The 18551-nt window shown below is 40.1% G+C and overlaps 1 protein-coding gene across 5 annotated transcripts in view; it reads left to right on the top strand.

The window, feature by feature from the left end:
- WDR49 (WD repeat domain 49) overlaps positions 1-10600 on the top strand; it is a 147259-nt gene extending 136659 nt beyond the window's left edge. Inside the window, exons 19-20 of one of the 5 annotated variants that reach the window (XR_011559239.1) lie at positions 1607-1778; positions 9578-10600. Coding sequence is in view for 1 of the 5 variants with exons in the window: in XM_070753568.1 (XP_070609669.1) it covers positions 1607-1722 (116 nt within the window). In the remaining 4 variants the exon portion in view is untranslated. Of the gene's footprint in view, positions 1-1606; positions 4456-9577 lie in introns of those variants that run through there. The other 4 variants (XR_011559240.1, XR_011559238.1, XR_011559241.1 and 1 more) reach the window with 4 other exon arrangements.
- The last annotated feature ends 7951 nt before the right edge of the window (positions 10601-18551 follow it).

The raw sequence follows: 18551 nt of genomic DNA, 5'->3' as shown, positions 1-18551 counted from the left end.
CCAAGATTCAGAGGACCTGGGGCAACAAAAGTTAGAATATAGAATATCAGATTTGAAAGGGACCGTGGAGGTCTTATAGTCCAGTCCCGTTTGTTCCCTGCCCCAGGGAATGTAGAGGTGGATGCAGGGGAAACTTCAACATGTCATAGGCCTGTGTTATTGCCGACAGAGTCAGTTCAGAGTTTAGTTTCCTCGGACAAAAAAAGAAGGTGGGAGTGACTTGGAAGAGGGCGGCTTGGCACACAGCCCAGGCAGTCAATCTCCCTTATCTTCCATTGATTTGGATGAAGATGTCTTGGACCCACAAAGCGCAGAATTATGCGTAGAAGAGACCAAGTAAGGACATATTACAGGAGATAATAGAGGTCACCTGTGTTTGGGTGGGGCTCCAGTAATTAGGGCTGCTGCTATAAATAGCAGCGTGTGTGGGTTTGGCCGTTGTGGAAGAGTATCTGATCGCAGTTCTTCAGGAATCCTGTGTTGCTGTTTTCTGGACTTTGTTGATTTTTCACGCTTTTGAAACCAAAGCAGAACAACGTGTGTGTGTGTCTCACTTCCTTGGAAGAAGAAGGGGTGTGAAGTTTCTTCACAGCTGCTAGCTAAGTACTGAATGACTGCTTAAGGGAAATTGTACATACTATCCGGTTGTTTTGGGACGAGTGCTCTTTGCAATACAAAAAGAGTGCTTAGTTTATTTTGAATTTTGTGATAAAGAACATTGTTTTGAATTTTCAAATGTGTGTGTGTCTGAAATTTGTGCCCTTGAATTTTCGGGAGGCTCCTACCAGAGAGCCCGGCAGAACACTGTTCAAGCAGGAGATCCTATACAATTTCAGACAGGTGGCTGTCCAGTGTCTTCTAAAAGCCTCCACTGATGGACCACCTACAACTTCTGAAGGGAAGCTGTTCTATTGGTTTGTTGACACTATCAAATACATTTCTCCTTAGGTCTAGTTTGGATCTCTTTTTGATTAGTTTCCATCCATTGTTTCTTGTCTTGTCTTTGGGTATTTGGGTAAATAGGTTGACCCCCTCTTCTTTATTTTTTTTAATGGTATATTATTGCTTATGGGAGCCAATGTTTCCTACTGCTGGTTTAACATTCATTTTGAAAGGAGGTGCCCCAGATATGGACCTACTAAGCCACTGTGAGATGCTTTGAGATCAGCTGCCATAATTAGCAATCACATTTATATATTGCTTCACAGTGCTTTGCTATCCTGACTCTGTAAACTCTAAACAGTTTACAGAGTCAGTATAGTGCCCCAATAATCTGGGTCCTCATTTTACTATTCTTGGAAGTATGGAAGGCTGAGTCAACCTTGAGAATCAGTGAGATTCGAATTGGCAAACATCTGGCAGCCTGCAGTCAGCAAAACTATCCCCGCAATACTCCATTCTAGCCATTGCATTGCCACTACCTTCTTCTATCAATCAGAGGCTTGAAAAATAAAGCAACATGTTGTAAAATTAATAGTTATGTGGGATGTATAAATGAGCGACTCAAAAATAAGATTTCTCGCTAACATATTTTTTGCATATTTATTGATATTTATTAAAATATATATTTATTGAAATAAAGACTTTGTTTCATTTGGTCTGATAGCTCTGAAAGCTGCATTTGATGAAAAGAACTTGTTCCCCAAAGAAATTCTGGAACGTGAAAAATGGTCAAGACAGTTGCAGGAAGAAATGTGTCCCAAAGATAGGATAAACAAGTGAGAGAAAGCAAGGGAAGGTAAAAACGAAAATGAATCAGTCATGACTTCAAAAGGAAGGTAAGAATGAAGAATACGAGCCTTGACGATGTAAGAGCTCCAACCTTTGTTTCCTCCCATTTAGAAAGACATAGGATGGAGAAGATGCTAAAAGGAGAAAAACTATACATGGTATAAACTATAGAGAAAGCATGAAAACGTAATGAATAATTACGTTGAGAGCATATGCACCAAGACAAATTCCTTGTGTGTCCAATCACACTTGGCCAATAAAAATTCTATTCTATTCTATTCTATTCTATTCTATTCTATTCTAATGTAGCTTTTCCATGTTTAAAACGGACTCTTTCCGCTTTGGAATTGCACAAAGAACATGATGTCAATGAAGTAAGACCTGATGACAATGCATGTTAATCAATCATTCTGAAAAGATATTACAAAAGAATAATTGTGCATTTCTCCTGAGGATGAGCTGAGGTTTTTTCTTAAAAAAATAATATTTATGGTGTTTATGATATAGCTAGATTAAAGCCTTTAACACATTTACATAGTTGCTGATGTTGTCATGGCGGAAAATAAATCCAGAGCTACAAAGATAGATTAATAGTTGAATTGCTGCAACGTCCTGCCTGTCGGCGACTACTTCAGCTTCAACCACAACAACACAAGAGCACACAACAGATTTAAACTTAATATTAACCGCTCCAAACTTGACTGTAAAAAATATGACATCAGTAACCGAGTTGTCGAAGCGTGGAACTCATTACCGGACTCCATAGTGTCATCCCCAAACCCCCAACACTTTACCCTTAGATTATCTACGGTTGACCTATCCAGATTCCTAAGAGGTCAGTAAGGGGCGAGTACAAGTGCACTAGAGTGCCTTCCGTCCCCTGTCCTATTGCTCTCCTATATCTCCTATACCTTACTTCTATTCCTATATCTCTTCTTCTATTCTTTCATTCATATGTTCTATTACTTTATCTTCTTTTCTATTATTTCTTAGATATATTTTATTATGAGTATCTCCTCTATAACCTTCATCATGTATTTTACTATGTGTATATATGCTATCTATATATATACCCACTAAAACCCTCATTGTGTATTGGACAAAATAAATAAATAAATTAAATAAATAAATAATAAACACGGACACAGGGAAACTGAACATGGTGAAAAATGAAATGAATCAACTAAAAAATGGACATCTTAGGCGAGTGATGGCAAACCTTTTTCCCTTGGGTGCTGAAAGAGTGAGCGCACATGCTATCGTACATGCGCGAGTACCCCACACCCATAATTCAATGCCTGGGGAGGGTGAAAACAGCTTCCCCTGGCACATAAGCATGCACATTGGAGCTGAGCTAGGGCAACAGCTCGTGTGCCAGCAGATGTGGCTCTGCGTGCCACCTGTAGCACCCATGCCATAAGTTCGCCATCACTGTCTTAGGTATCAGCCAGTTGAAAAAGACTGAAATCAGACACTTTCAGTAAGGTCATAGTGTATATCTTGATAAAGTATCATCAAATCATTGAAACTCTTAGTCACTACGTATATAGAGTTTCTCAAGGACAATCGGCCCTTACTGTAACAGAATCTATCCAGCTTTTTGTTGATCATTCTCTTTTCCTTCCCAAGATATTAGAAGACCCTTCTCCAGGAATCTTGATCTTCACATAACATATCTAAAGTAGTAGAGTAATTCAACTCATTCATTTATTTCTACTGAGTTGATTGCTTTTTGTTTTGCTTTGTTTTCTTGGCTGTCCATGGTATTCTACAAAGTTCTTCCCAGACGGAGCTCACTATTTAAACAGGAGCCACTGGCTGTGTTTTTGCTGGAGTTCTCACAATTACTAATAAAGAGCTGTTGTCATAAACCTGTTTATTATTATTTAAATTAGAATCAATTACATTACATAGATTGAAATAATTGGACTTTGAATTTTGATTGACAATATTTACTATTTCAATGTTAGAGAAATGGATGTTTGTTCAAGTCACATGTTCTTTTGTGTAATAATGCATTTTAAGGAGGAGAGAAAAACTAAAATATGTTAAACTATGTAGATGAATTTGGGGTGAAATTTTATGCTTGCCTAAAGAAGAGATTTAATTATTAAATTTAATAAGAACTGGAAGAAGGGGAATGAAATAATGGGTGCGACTCAGATGATGAAACTAGATAAAGGAGGAAGCATTAGATGAATGACATATACCTAAAATTAAAATATAATGGAATGGAATGAATATAGAAATATAATAAAGGAGAGTTATGGTATATTTAGAGGTTGAAAATTAGGTTTGTTAGACTGTTAAATAGTTGAATTAGGAATCTTCCACTCGTAGAAAGGTTTTTGAGGGTGTAAGGGGAAATAGGAAAGAAGGAGAAAAAAGAGAGAGAGGAGAAGGGAATATAAGGGCAGAAAGAAGGAAGGAAGGAAGGAAGGAAGGAAGGGAGAGATAGCAGAAGAGGTGGAAGGAAGGAGAAAGAGAGAAGAGGGGAGAGAAGGAATAAGAAAGTAGGAAAGGTAGGTGGAATAGCCACTTGAGATGGAAAGTGGGGAGAGAAAAAACTTGGGACAGACTGATTATTATAAGTTAAAATTGTTTTGTAAATTTAAGTTACTGTTAGAGGTAATATATGATTATTATGCTATAATGAAGGTATATGTGATATGTTGTATGGTTTGAATAAAAATAAAAATAAAAATCTTTTGGGGGAAAAATAAATAATGTCTCAAATTTCTCTGTCTTTCTAAAGCCATCTTGATAGCAGAGATAATGCGGGCCAGTCCTTCACTGTTTCCAGAGTTGTCCCATGGGCCAGATCAAAACACTCCACAGGCCGGATCTGGCCCCCGGGCCTTGAGTTTAACACCCTGGTTTAGAGGATCATAATTTGATAGATCTAGAAGATGTTCTCTCTACATGAAATGGGTTGAAGCATTTATTTAAAAAAAACAACAACTGATAAATCTATATGTAATAGAAGCAGGGTGGGTTTGAGTAGGAAACTTTAATTCCTATAATATGCATCTTTCATTATAGTTTGTTATAGTTGAAAACCATGATGCAATTTATTTACAGTTCTTCAGTATAGGAAAAAAAGGGAGTATAGTGATACCTTGTCTTACAAACTTAATTGGTTCCGGGACGAGGTTAAGGTGAAAAGTTTGTAAGACGAAACAATGTTTCCCATAGGAATCAATGGAAAAGAGATTAATGCGTGCAAGCCCAAAATTCACTCCTTTTGCCAGCCGAAGCGCCCGTTTTTGCACTGCTGGGATTCCCCTGAGGCTCCCCTCCATGGGAAACCCCACCTCTGGACTTCTGTGTTTTTGCGATGCTGCAGGGAAATCCCAGCAGGGGAATCCCAGCATCGCAAAAACAAGCGCTTTGCTGGCAACGGAAGTCTGGAGGTGGGGTTTCCCATGGAGGGGAGCCTCAGGGGCGCAAAAATGGGCGCTTCGCTGGCAACGGAAGTCCAGAGGCGGGGCATCCCAGCGCAGTGGTGGGTTTGTAAAGTGAAAATAGTTCAGAAGAAGAGGCAAAAAAAATCTTAAACCCCAGGTTTGTATCTCAAAAAGTTTGTATGACGAGGTGTTTGTAAGATGAGGTATCACACTATTGCTAAAATGACATTTATTAAACCACTTGATAAAAATCAGAAAGGAAATGGCTTAGCATGAATGACCTTAATTCTTTACACATTAATTCCCAGAGTATGAGAAATAAACAAGTGAGTGCAATGAAGCAAATACGATTTAAGAAGTGTGATAAATATTTGGTGAGATAAGACCTTGATTGGAATACAATGGTTGACTCATACAATTAGTTCAGAAGTAACAGAAGCAATAGATGGAGGAATAGATTGTATAACAAAACAGTGCAGAACCTTTGGATTAAAATAAGCTGATAGTACATTTGTGGTTGTTTATTATTGTCTCCCTGTCCAAGGAGAAAGTGTGAATGATGCATTATGAAAGAAAATTGCAGATCAAATATTTAAGTAGTAGTGTTATAAAATTCTCCTCACTTGTAGATATTTTGAGAAGTGAACTCTGCCAAATCTTTCTGAGAAATTCCTGACTTTGCATGCTGACAGATGTCTTATTAAAGGGCAAGGAAGTTATAGAGGACCTTCTACTCTTGAGTGTTCCCAATATGGAAATTAACCTGAGGAACTAGAAGTAACAAGTACTTTGAGGAAATGATAGCACAATGCTTCCTGGTTTCATTATAATGGAAACTAAAGCAGCATTCAGTCCTAGGCATATCTTCAACTTCAAAAAAAGAAGGCATTAATGAACTCCAGCATCTGTTCATGATAAGTCAGAGGGCACAGGAGGAAAAGTAGGACAGCATAGAAGAACTCCAGTGTATTCCTGATAAATAGGATAGCAATAAATGAGAAACTAATGAGAACAGGAAGAAATATGTCGATATGGTGTCAGAAAAACTAAAGCTCAAAATGGTTGGTAAGCTTGGTGAAAGGTGTGGATGAATACAAAAAGAGTTTCTCTAGATACAAAATAAAAGGAAAAGAGAAACATCGGAGTGTTGTTCAGTCAATGAAGATGGAAACAGTACTGTCTGCAGTAGATTTTTGTATAGAAAAATATAATGAAACATGGAATCATTATATAAAATACAGTAGGTTAAAAAAACCTGTAGCTATAAAAATGTTTCTCTCTTTGAATATAATATTGCTTAGTCAATAGTACAGTGTTCCCTCGATTTTCGCGGGTTCGAACTTCGCGAAAAGTCTATACCACGGTTTTTCAAAAATATTAATTTAAAAATACTTTATTTATTTATTTATTTATTTATTTATTTATTTATTTATTTATTTATTTATTCATTCATTCATTCATTCATTCATTCATTCATTTATTTATTTATTTATTTGTATGCTGCCCTTCTCCGTAGACTCGGGGCGGGTTTATTCCATATACCACGGTTTTTCCTGCCTGATGACGTCATATGTCATCACCAAACTTTCATCTGCCTTTAATAAATATTTTTTTAAATAAACTTTAATAAATAATCATGGTGAGTAATGATCTAAATGGTTGCTAAGGGAATGGGAAATTGCACTTTAGGGGTTTAAAGTGTTAAGGGAAGGCTTGTGATACTGTTCATAGCCAAAAATAGTGTATTTACTTCCGCATCTCTACTTCGTGGAAATTCGACTTTCGCGGGCAGTCTTGGAACGCATCCCCCGCGAAAATCGAGGGAACACTGTATAGCTGTTTTAGAAGATATCTGATATCCTATAAAACAGAACTAAAAATTAGAAATGGAAACTTAAAGAAAAGGGTTGAAAGGAAAGTGTTTCTGTTGGTATATCTCGGTATAGCTAGGCTATGAGACCTTTGACATACACTGAGCAGAGAATTTTAACAGAGTGTGGATGTGTGGCAAAGCCAAAGAAAAAGACACAGACTTAGTTATGCTTAACAAGTACTATTTACATCTGTACAAAACAGAAACAATCCATAAGTGGCGCTCAAGGCGGCAAGATGCGCGTACCATGCCGCCTTGATTGCATCAGCGGAATCCTGCCCAGCCGCTCTGTTTAGGGTGACCCGCTCCCTTCTTAATCAGGGGGGAGTTGGGGAGCCCTTGCAGAATGGTGCCGAGGATTTTAACACGTTTTTCGCTGATAAAGTCGCTCGGATTCGGGCCGACCTCGACTCCAATTGTAAAACAGAGTCGACTGACAACGAGTCAGTCGAGGTGACTGGGGCACGTACTTGTCCACCTGTCTGGGAAGAGTTTGATCTGGTGACACCTGATGAAGTGGACAAGGCCATTGGAGCTGTGAGTTCCGCCACCTGTTTACTGGATCCGTGTCCCTCCTGGTTGGTTTCGGCCAGCAGGGAGGTGACACGGAGCTGGGCCCAGGAGATTACCAACGCTTCCTTGGGGAGGGGAGTTTTTCCATCACTCTATAAAGAAGCGCTTGTGCGCCCCCTCCTCAAGAAGCCCTCCCTGGACCCAGCTGTGCTTAATAACTATCATCCAGTCTCCAACCTTCCCTTTATGGGGAAGGTTGTTGAGAAGGTGGTAGCACTCCAGCTCCAACGGTCCTTGGAAGAAGCCGATTATCTAGGTCCCCAGCAGTCGGGTTTCAGGCCCGGTTACAGCACGGAAACCGCTTTGGTAGCGTTGATGGATGATCTCTAGCGGGCCCGGGACAGGGGTTTATCCTCTGTCCTGGTGCTCCTTGACCTCTCAGCGGCTTTCGATACAATCGACCATGGTATCCTTCTGCACCGGCTGGAGGGGCTGGGGGTGGGAGGCACTGTTTTTCAGTGGTTCTCCTCCTACCTCTCTGGCCGGTCGCAGTCAGTGTTAGTGGGGGGACAGAGGTCGACTTCTAGGTCTCTCCCTTGTGGGGTGCCTCAGGGGTCGGTCCTCCCCCCCTGCTATTTAACATCTACATGAAACCGCTGGGCGAGATCATCCAAGGACATGGGGTGAGGTATCATCAATATGCGGATGATACCCAGCTTTACATCTCCACCCCATGCCCAGTCAATGAAGCGGTGGAAGTGATGTGCCGGTGCCTGGAGGCTGTTGGGGCCTGGATGGGTGTCAACAGACTCAAGCTCAACCCGGATAAGACGGAGTGGCTGTGGGTTTTGCCTCCCAAGGACAATTCCATCTGTCCGTCCATTACCCTGGGGGGGGGAATTATTGACCCCCTCAGAGAGGGTCCGCAACTTGGGCGTCCTCCTCGATCCACAGCTCACATTAGAACAACACCTTTCAGCTGTGGCGAGGGGGGCGTTTGCCCAGGTTCGCCTGGTGCACCAGTTGCGGCCCTATCTGGACTGGGACTCATTGCTCACAGTCACTCATGCCCTCATCACCTACTGTAATGCTCTCTACATGGGGCTACCTTTGAAAAGTGTTCGGAAACTTCAGATCGTGCAAAATACAGCTGCGAGAGCAGTCATGGGCCTACCTAGGTATGCCCATGTTTCACCATCACTCCGCAGTCTGCATTGGTTGCCGATCAATTTCCGGTCACAATTCAAAGTGTTGGTTATGACCTTTAAAGCCCTTCATGGCATCGGACCAGAATATCTCCGAGACCGCCTCCTGCCGCACGAATCCCAGCGACCGATTAGGTCCCACAGAGTGGGCCTTCTCCGGGTCCCGTCAACTAAACAGTGTCGGTTGGCGGGCCCCAGGGGAAGAGCCTTCTCTGTGGCGGCACCGGCCCTCTGGAACCAACTCCCCCGGAGATTAGAACTGCCCCTACTCTTCCTGCCTTCCGTAAACAACTCCTTAAAACCCACCTTTGCCGTCAGGCATGGGGGAACTGAACATCTCCCCCTGGACACGTTTAATTTATGCATGGTATGTCTGTGTGTGTGTCTGCTAGCATATGGGGTTTTTAAATATTTAAATATTTTAAATTTGTCTGATTGCTTATGATTTGTTTTTACATGTTGTGAGCCGCCCCGAGTCTTCGGAGAGGGGCGGCATACAAATCTAAGTAATAAATAAATAAATAAAATAACAAGCACTAAGCCATACAATATAATAAGCACTAAGCAAACACAGTCCCCCCTCAAGGAAAAGCAAAAACAAATGACCGTTAAAGCATCATTGAGGGAAAAGAGTACTGGCGCCCTCTTATGGCGAATCAGCCCAAAACATTTAAAGTGATAGTTCAAGAGACTACAATAGATAAACCTAACAACCCTAACAACCATGTACCTTGTTAGGCAAACCCTAACAACCATGTACCTTGTACTAACAGTTTCTAAATTATAGGAAGTGACAATTCCATTTCATTCTACTTTTTGTCTTTTCCTCACTGGATCTCTTCAAACAGAAGTCAGACAGACATCTATCAAGAGATGCTTAATTTGGCACGCTGCATCAGGCAAGAGTTGAACAAAAACGTCTCTTTCCAACTATATGGTTTTAAAACTGGCAGAGAAGAGGGCTAGATTCAATCCAGAAAACACAGTTTTCTCATTATTTATTTATCTACCTACCTACCTACCTACCTATCTATCTATCTATCTATCTATCTATCTATCTATCTATCTATCTATCTATCTATCTATCTATCTATTTATTGGATTTGTATGCCGCCCCTCTCCGCAGACTCTGTACAGAGAATAGTAACATGGACCTGATATAAACTAGTTTCCTATTTTACTGATCTATAGTGGTATTAATAATTACATCATTAACATAGTTATATGCAAACTAGGACTTTTGTGTTCCTTTGTTCATCAATATTAATATGTATGTGCAGAAACACTAATAAGCTTCAAAGGAACCTTACTTTTCCTGGAACTGAGTTTGATAGAAGTTCAAGTAAATTTTAAGAACTATTTAATGTACCTTTGTGTACTCATATAATTTTAGGGTTTGTAGATTCTCAGATGATGTTCTAGCATTGCTAATATTACTATTGCATTGTAAGTTATTGGAAATCGAAAGAGATCCTTATGTCTTTAGAAGTATTCAAGAATGAAAATAAGAACATTTATTTTTTAATGTTACTTATGACAATTTTTTAAAAAATAGGGATATTGAGAGCTATGAACAACACGATATGAACAACACAATGTGAATAAATCTTGGAAAGTCCAAAGCAAACAATATATTTTTAAAAATCTAAGAAAATTACAAATATTTGCCAGAACATTTATGTTTATTATTAACTTTGGAACTACCTTGTCTGGTTTTTAAAGTTTAATGGTGTATGGTATCCTTTATTTTTTATTTTCATTAAGTTTTTGCACTTCATATAGGTTAACTTTTACTAAATATAACTGAAAAAAATGAAATTGCAAACTAATTTGAAATATCTGTTACATTTAAACAATAAAAATGCTTGAAATACGTATACATGGAAATTGTATATTAAAGTATGGTAATATTCATAAAACAAAGTAAAACAAGAGTTTAAAAAGTCAGCATAACTTTAAATGAAGATCAGAATACATTTCACAAGCATTGTAATTCAATGTAAGCCTTGCAAAGTGACTTTGTAAAGTGAGATGACCAGTGTATAAATTTAATAAATGAATATACAAAGGCATCTTAGAAGATTGTGAAATATACTTCTTGCATTTTGTCTGAAGGCAGTGTATATAGACTAGCAGATTTATGTATGTGGACATGGTGATGAGTGCAGTTTTAAAATTGGAAGGAGAAAGATAAATAGCTGTGCTACATTGATAACACTGTTCTGAGAGCTGAAAATGCAGAGGATTTGCAAGTTCTAGCAATAAAAATCAGAGAGCACAATGGGAAAAAAAATGGGACTAAGATTAAATATAAAGAAGATCAAACTAATGGCAACAGATACAAGTGCCAGCCTTGGAACTGACAATGAAGATACTAAAGCGTATTTATATTCTACCATTTAAGATTAATCTTCTAGAACAGGAGTAAAATGCTTCCGGTTTGCTCATGCCTGTCGGAGTGCCAATCACAAAGGCAGCATGAGGCTCTGCCTGCCCACCTAGATGCCGTCATTTGGGTTCTTTTACCCTCTGTGCATGCACAAAGACTTTTGTGCATGTGCAGAGGGTAAAAGAACCCAAATGGAAGGTTCCGGGTTGGTGGGCAGTGCCTTGTGCTGCCTTTGCAACCTGGCTCTCCAACGACTGGCAGGCATGAGTGAATTGGGAGCACTTCACCCCAATCTAGAATAAAGAAAAAAGCAGAAATACACTACAAAATAGCACTTGATAGAGTAGTTATGAAGGCCTTGGGAAAGATACTCACGTGCTGTGTTGCATTTAAACCTATAAAGACTAGTATTGTATAGGCCAGTGATGGCGAACCTTTTTTTCCCTCCGGTACTGAAAAAGCATGGGCATGCGCTATTGTGCCCACACCCATAATTCAATGCCTTGGGAGGGCAAAAACAGCTTCCCCTTCCCCACCCGGAGGCCCTCTGGAGGCTGGAAATGGCCTGTTTCCCAGCTTCTGGTGGGGCCAATAGGCTCATGTTTCACCCTCTTCAGGCTTCAAAGCCTTCCCTGAAGCCAGTGGAAGGTAAAAAAGCTTCCCTGCTTCCGCCTGGTGGCTCTCTGAAAGCCAAAAATGCCTTCCCAGAGCCTCTGTGTGAGCTAAAAATCAGCTGGCTGGCACTCACATGCATGTTTGAGCTGAGCTAGGGCAACAGCTCACGTGCCAGCAGATATGGCTCTGTGTTCCACCTGTGGCACCGGTACCATAGGTTTGCCATCACTGGTATAGGCAACGATATTTCCTATGAGATTCTATAGAAATAAAAGTTGGATTTTGAAGAAGGAAGATGGAAACCGAATTGACCCATTTTGGTTTGGGAAAGACTACTAGGAATTAAAAGGGATGCATAAAGCAAACAAATGGATCATCAAATAACTCAAGCCAAGCCTTACCCAAGGCACAAATAACCATGATAAAATTATTATACTTCGGACATGTTATGCAAAGGTCACGTTCTCTGGAGAAAGCTCTAATTTTGGGGAAATTGGAAGGGAAGAAATGGACAACCAGCATTGAAGTGGATGCAGTTACAGTGATAATGAATGCATTGTTGGAAAACTTGAAAAGACCAGGCTAGGATACAATCTATCTAGGTGATCACTAATCAAAGCTTGATGTCACATAATCAATGCATACACAAGTTGGCAATTCATATGTCATTACAAGAAGGAATATACATCACAAGAAAAGATACATAATTTTTGCCCACCAGATACATAGTTAACATAAATATAAAGTCTATTCTTTTCCAAGTAACCTTAATTTGTGATGAGTGTATGAGAATTGACATAAGAAAGAAGCTTTACCAAGTTTATTTGCCCTGCTCAGATAGTTAATTTATTAACAGAGTCTGAAGGGACTTTATAGGTTATCTAGTCCAACCCCATGCTCAAGCAGGAGACCTACACCATTTTTCACAAAAGGCACTGTGATCTCTTCTTGAAAGTCTCAAGTGTTGAACCTCCCACAACTTCTGAAGGCAAGCTGTTCCATTGGTTGATTGTTCTCACTGTCAGAAAGTTCTTCCTTATTTCTAGGTTGAATCTCTCCTTGATCAGTTTCCATCCATTATTCCTTGTTGGGCCATCAGGTGCCTTGGAAAAAAGCTTGACCCCTTTCTCTGTGTGGCAGCCCCTCAAATATTGGAACAATGCTATCATGTCTCTCCTGGTCCTTCTCTTCACTAGACTAGCCATTCACTAGTTCATTGGTTCAGAGGATAGGGTGGTATGATTTTTTCATGATTTTTTAAAAAAGAGTCTTAGAAACACAACTTTGTTTTTCCTCTAGAGAATTCTCCCAGGGAACCAATTACAGTGTAAATCAATTTAGAGAAAATAAAACATCAGATGGCTTTAGATGCTCAGCTGGACTATTGATCTCCATAAGATAGAGAAGTAGGCACAGCATCCTGCTAAAATAACCTGAGAGTTGATAGGTGAGATTCTGCTAATTAAAAAAGAAATAGTAAAGTTGTGTCGATAAATTCACATTGCTTTTATAGAGGTAAGGGATCATTACCCAAACTACATAACATAATCAGTGCTCATCAGCTCATCATCAGTCTGCAAGAAAAGAACCAACCTCAGAAAGCACCAAGGACCCCTCATTTCGACCCTGAGTTCTCCTTTATTGTTTTATAAGTACTCATATGGGGGGGGGGGTTGGAAACTACATGGTAAAATTTTGGGATTAGGGCAGTGTTTCTCAATTATTTTCTGTTACACTCCATCTATGAAGAAGGACTGGCAGTGTTGGGTCTGGAGGGCTTGGAACTACGACGCCTGGAGCGTGATCTAGGTATTGCTTGCGGGATTGTGTGCTGCGGCGTCCCGCCTGTCGGTGGCTGCTTCAGCTTCGGCCGTGGCGGCACAGGAGCAGCAGCAGATTGGAACTTGGTGTCAACTGTTCCAAGCTTGACTGTGGGGGATGTGGCTTTAGCGGTCGAGTTGTGGAGGCATGGAGCTCATTGCCGGACTTGGTGGTGTCGGCCCCCGGCCCCCAACATTTTTCCTTTGGACTGTCCATGATTGGCCTCTCCGGGTTCCTGGGAGGTCAGTGGGGGGCGTGCGTGGGTACACCGGTGTGCCTTTCATCCCGTCTAATTGTCTCTCCTTTATCTTTTCTTCCTTTCATATGTCTTCTCCTCTATTTTTATATCTTTTCTTCTATCCTTTTCTTTATATATAATACTACATGTCTATTCTCTTCAATATGTATTGTGTATTGGACAAATAAACAATGAATAAATAAATAATAAAATAAGTAAACATTTTGCCTCCCCACCCAACTCTCCGATTTGGACCGCAATAGAATTTTAGTGTTAATATTTATTATTTTACTTATTAAAAGCTGCATGCAAATTATTGGCTGGGGATGGCTATTCTACCCACTTACCTGGGAGTAAATAACATTGAACTCAATGGAGCCTGTTTTTGGTTAGGCAGGCATAGACTACTGTGGTTAGGGCCCTCTTTTGACATGGGATCAGGCCAGCTTAATCAAGCTGATGTTTTGAGAATGCCTGTAAGCGCCTTTGCCAAGCAGTCACAGCAAAGGGTGTGGAAGGAGGTTATAGGTGCCATTTGAAGCTTTCACCCAACTGCAGAGGATGCTCCTCCTTGTCCAAAAGCAGGTTCACCATGCTGTTCATGGCTACTGCAGCACCCACCGAGAACAACAAGAAACCATGCAGTTGTCTCACCTCACTGTACCACCTATACTTCTGAGCTCAGAGTAGTGTGCAACTAGAGAATACTGTCCAGGGAAATCAATTGAGGGGGACCACATATGTTCCCTGGGGGGGTCACACATTTATTTGTTTGTTTGTTTGTTTATTTATTTTTTATTTTTTATTTATTCATTCATTCATTCAGTCATTTATTCAAACAATTATAGGGCGGTAATTTGTACAAATAAAACATTAGATAAGTACAGTAGTACCTCTAGATATGAGCTGCTCGAAATGCGAGTATTCCAAGTTACGAGCCAAGACATGAGCAAAATTTCTGTTCGACACCCGAGCTCAAATTCGGAATACGAGCCGAGCTTCCACTAGGTGGCGCAAGAATTCCTTGCTTCCAGTTATCTTGGCGCAAAAAACAAAGTCTAAAGGCATTCGTTTGAGATGCCAGTTCATTGACATACGAGCTCGGGTCTGGAACGAATTAAATTCGTATGTCAATGTACCACTGTCATGATAAAAACTTAGAAAAGAAGACAATAGGACAGGGACGGTAGGCATAATGGTGCACTTATGCACGCCCCTTGCAGACCTCTTAGAAAGGAGGAGAGGTCAATTGTAGCTAGTCTAAGGTTAAAGGTTTTGGGGTTAGGAGTAGAAATCACAGAGTCATGTAGTGCATTCCAGCAATAGATTACTCTGTTGCTGAAGTTGTATTTTTTGCAGTCAAGTTTGGAGTGATTGACATTTAGTTTAATTCGATTTCGTGCTCATGTGTTGTTGCAGTTGAAGGTTAAGTAGTCGTTAACAGGTAGGACATTTTGGTATATGATTTTATGAACTATAATTAAGTCCGAACGGAGACAACGGAGTTGTAAATTGTCTAAACCAAGAATTTCAAGTCTGGCGGAGTAAGGTAATTTGTTGTGAGAAGAGTGAAGGACTCTTCTTGTGAAATATTTCTGGACTCTCTCAATTGTATTGTCAGATATGCAATGTGGGTTCCATACAGGTGAGCTGTATTCTAGGATTGGTCTGACAAATGTTTTGTAAGCTCTTGTTAGCAGTTCAAAATTACCTGCACCCTTGCATTACTCTGGGTACCCCTAGGGGGAGCGCCCCACTATTTGAGAAGCACTGGATTAGGGCAATATGCTTACGTTCAACTAAGAAAGTTCCCAAACTTAGACAAAGCCTATCTCAGTTTATTTCTTCCTCTCTGGTTCTATTTCATTCCCTTTGACATTTACAATTACTATGGTGAGAAAATTCTGTTTAGACTCAAAATAGTGTTAATTGTTATCAGGCAATTATCTTTGTCCTCTGAATTCATTCCTGGGTGTCATAAGTGAGGAAATGTATTTAAGAAACTCATATTTTCCATCATATTTTTGGGGAGCAGACTGTATTTTGTAAGATGTATTAAATATGCACCTAAGGAAATGAAGTATAAGGATGTACAGTGGAACCCCGACATAAGAGCTGCTCTACTTAAGAGCAACTCGAGATAAGAGCTGGGAGGGGAGAGATATTTTTGTTCTACTTACAAGCCCAAATTCGAGATACAAGCGCCAAGGAGCTGTCTCCTGAAGCCAAACGCTAACTTCCGCGTTCGGCTTCAGGAGACAGGTGCGAAGCGGCGCGCATGTTTTAAAAGGTTGCAGCCGGCTTGGGGGGCTCGGGGGGTGCTTGCAGCTTTCTTTCTTGCTCTTTTTCTTTCTCTCTTTTACCTTCCATTCCTCTATTTCTTCTTTTCTTTCTCCTTCCCACCTTCTTCCCTCCCTCCCTCCTTTCACTCATTCCTCTCTTACTCTCCCCTTTCATAAGTTTCCTTGCTTCCTTCCTCTGTTCCTGTCCCTTCCCCCTTTCTTTCTTTCTTTCTTGCTCTTTTTCTTTCTCTCTTTTACCTTCCCTTCCTCTATTTCTTCTTTTCTTTCTCCTTCCCACCTTCTTCCCTCCCTCCCTCCCTTCACTCATTCCTCTCTTACTCTCCCCTTTCATAAGTTTCCTTGCTTCCTTCCTCTGTTCCTGTCTCTTCCCTCTTTCCTTCCTTCCTTCCCACCCTCCGTCCATTCATTCACCCATTCCTCTCTTGATCGTTTAAAGCCGGTCCCTGGTGCAAAAAGGGTTGGGGACCTCTGTCCTACAGGATTGGGTGGCAGAGAAGTTGAACATATGTAAATTTAAAAGTTTAAGAAAGTTTACAAGTTAAGTGAAAGAAACTTCATTATTCATTTATATGTACATGTACATTTCTTCATTAAAAACATGTCTTTCTGCATAATTTAGACTAACTTTGTGAGTTTTTTGAGGGCTGGAACCAATTAAAATTATTTACATTAATTCCTATGGGGAAAAGTCGTTCGAGATAAGAGCTGCTCGACTTAAGAGCCCAGGTCCGGAACGAATTAAACTCGTATCTCGAGGTACCACTGTATAAGGATAACGCACTCAGTAAAAGACCTTGAAATACTAATATCAAATGACCTAAGTGCTAAAGCCCACTACAACAATATCGCCAAAAAGGCTTCTAGAGTTGTTAACCTGATCCTACTTAGCTTCTGCTCCGGCAATCTAACACAACTCACAAGAGCCTACAAAACTTTTGCCAGACCCATCCTCGAATACAGCTCATCTGTCTGGAACCCATACCACATCTCGGACATCAACACCCTTGAAAACATCCAAAGATATTTCACCAGAAGAGCCCTTCACTCCTCCACTCGAAACAGAATACCCTACGAAAATAGACTAACAATCCTGGGTCTAGAAAGCTTAGAACTACAGTGCCTAAAACACGATTTAAGTATTGCCCACAAGATCATATGCTGCAATGTCCTACCGGTCAATGACTACTTCAGCTTCAACCGCAACAACAGAAGAGCACGCAACAGATTCAAACTTAATATTAACCGCTCCAGACTTGACTGTAAAAACTATGACTTTAACAATTGAGTTGTCGAAGCGTGGAACTCATTACTGGACTCAATAGTGTCAACCCCTAACCCCCAACATTTTTCCCTTAGACTATCCATGATTGACCTCTCCAGATTCCTAAGAGGTCAGTAAGGGCCAGTGTCCCTTTCATCCCCTGTCCAATTGTCTTTCCTTTATCTCATATATCCTATATATTTTCTTCCTTTCATATATCTTCTCCTCTATTTTTACATATTATCTTTATATATATTACTTCATGTCTATTCTCTTCCATATGTATTGTGTATTGGACAAATGAATAAATAAAATAAAATGTTAAAAAGTCTGGGTTTTATGTAGGAATGCTGGTTAAGAGATCAGATTTGGCTACTCACAAAACTGCACACACAGTTACATCTTGACGAACGTTTATATTTGAGGGCAGACTCTGCAGCTAATGACACCTCCCACCCTCTTTTTAACTATGCGGTATGTAAATTAGCATTTTTGCTCTTTCTGCTTCTCCATTCAAAATCACTTAGTACATATAATGGGATAGCATTTTATTCATTTATCTTTTGAATGGCTCATCAAGGCACTATTTAAAAAAACCCTTTGTGAACTGAATCTGATTTATTCTATGGCATGGGGGAACATACAGCTTGGTTACTTTTTAAAAGAAAAAAATATCTGCACCAGATTCAGAAGAGCTCACGGGCTCTGTTCATCCTCTGTCAACAACACAAAACATCGATTGTGATAAAATGCTCTTGGGCTTTCCAACATTTTTTGAGTTATTGTACTAAAGCAATCACCGTGCATTTAGCTCTAGTTGAGTGTGAATTGCTTGCTCTTTTATTTTTAGCTGTCACATCTGGCTGATCTTGCCTTTGCTCAGAAGCTAAGTATGGCTCAGCCTGATTAGGATTTGAATGGGAAATCTCCAGAGATTCCAAAGGCTAGACGGGAAAGGTTTTTTTTTTTTTTTTAAATGCTTGCATATTCTTGCTTAAAAAACCTTGCATATTTCCATATTGTTAAAAAAGAATAAATGTTTCTATGTTGCTCAACTAACCCCCCCCCACACACATTTATTTGTGGGGGGGGTGGATCAAAAATCCAGCACTTTTATTTTGATAGGGATTACAGTGGTACCTCATGATACGAACTTAATTGGTTCCAAGAGGAGATCTGTAAGGTGAAAAGTTCG

This window comes from Erythrolamprus reginae, chromosome 5, assembly GCF_031021105.1.
Source record: "Erythrolamprus reginae isolate rEryReg1 chromosome 5, rEryReg1.hap1, whole genome shotgun sequence".
In the NCBI taxonomy this organism is placed as follows: Eukaryota; Metazoa; Chordata; class Lepidosauria; order Squamata; family Dipsadidae; genus Erythrolamprus; species Erythrolamprus reginae.
The sequence above is the reverse complement of the archived record's forward strand: the minus strand, read 5'-3'. Positions and strand labels throughout refer to the sequence as shown.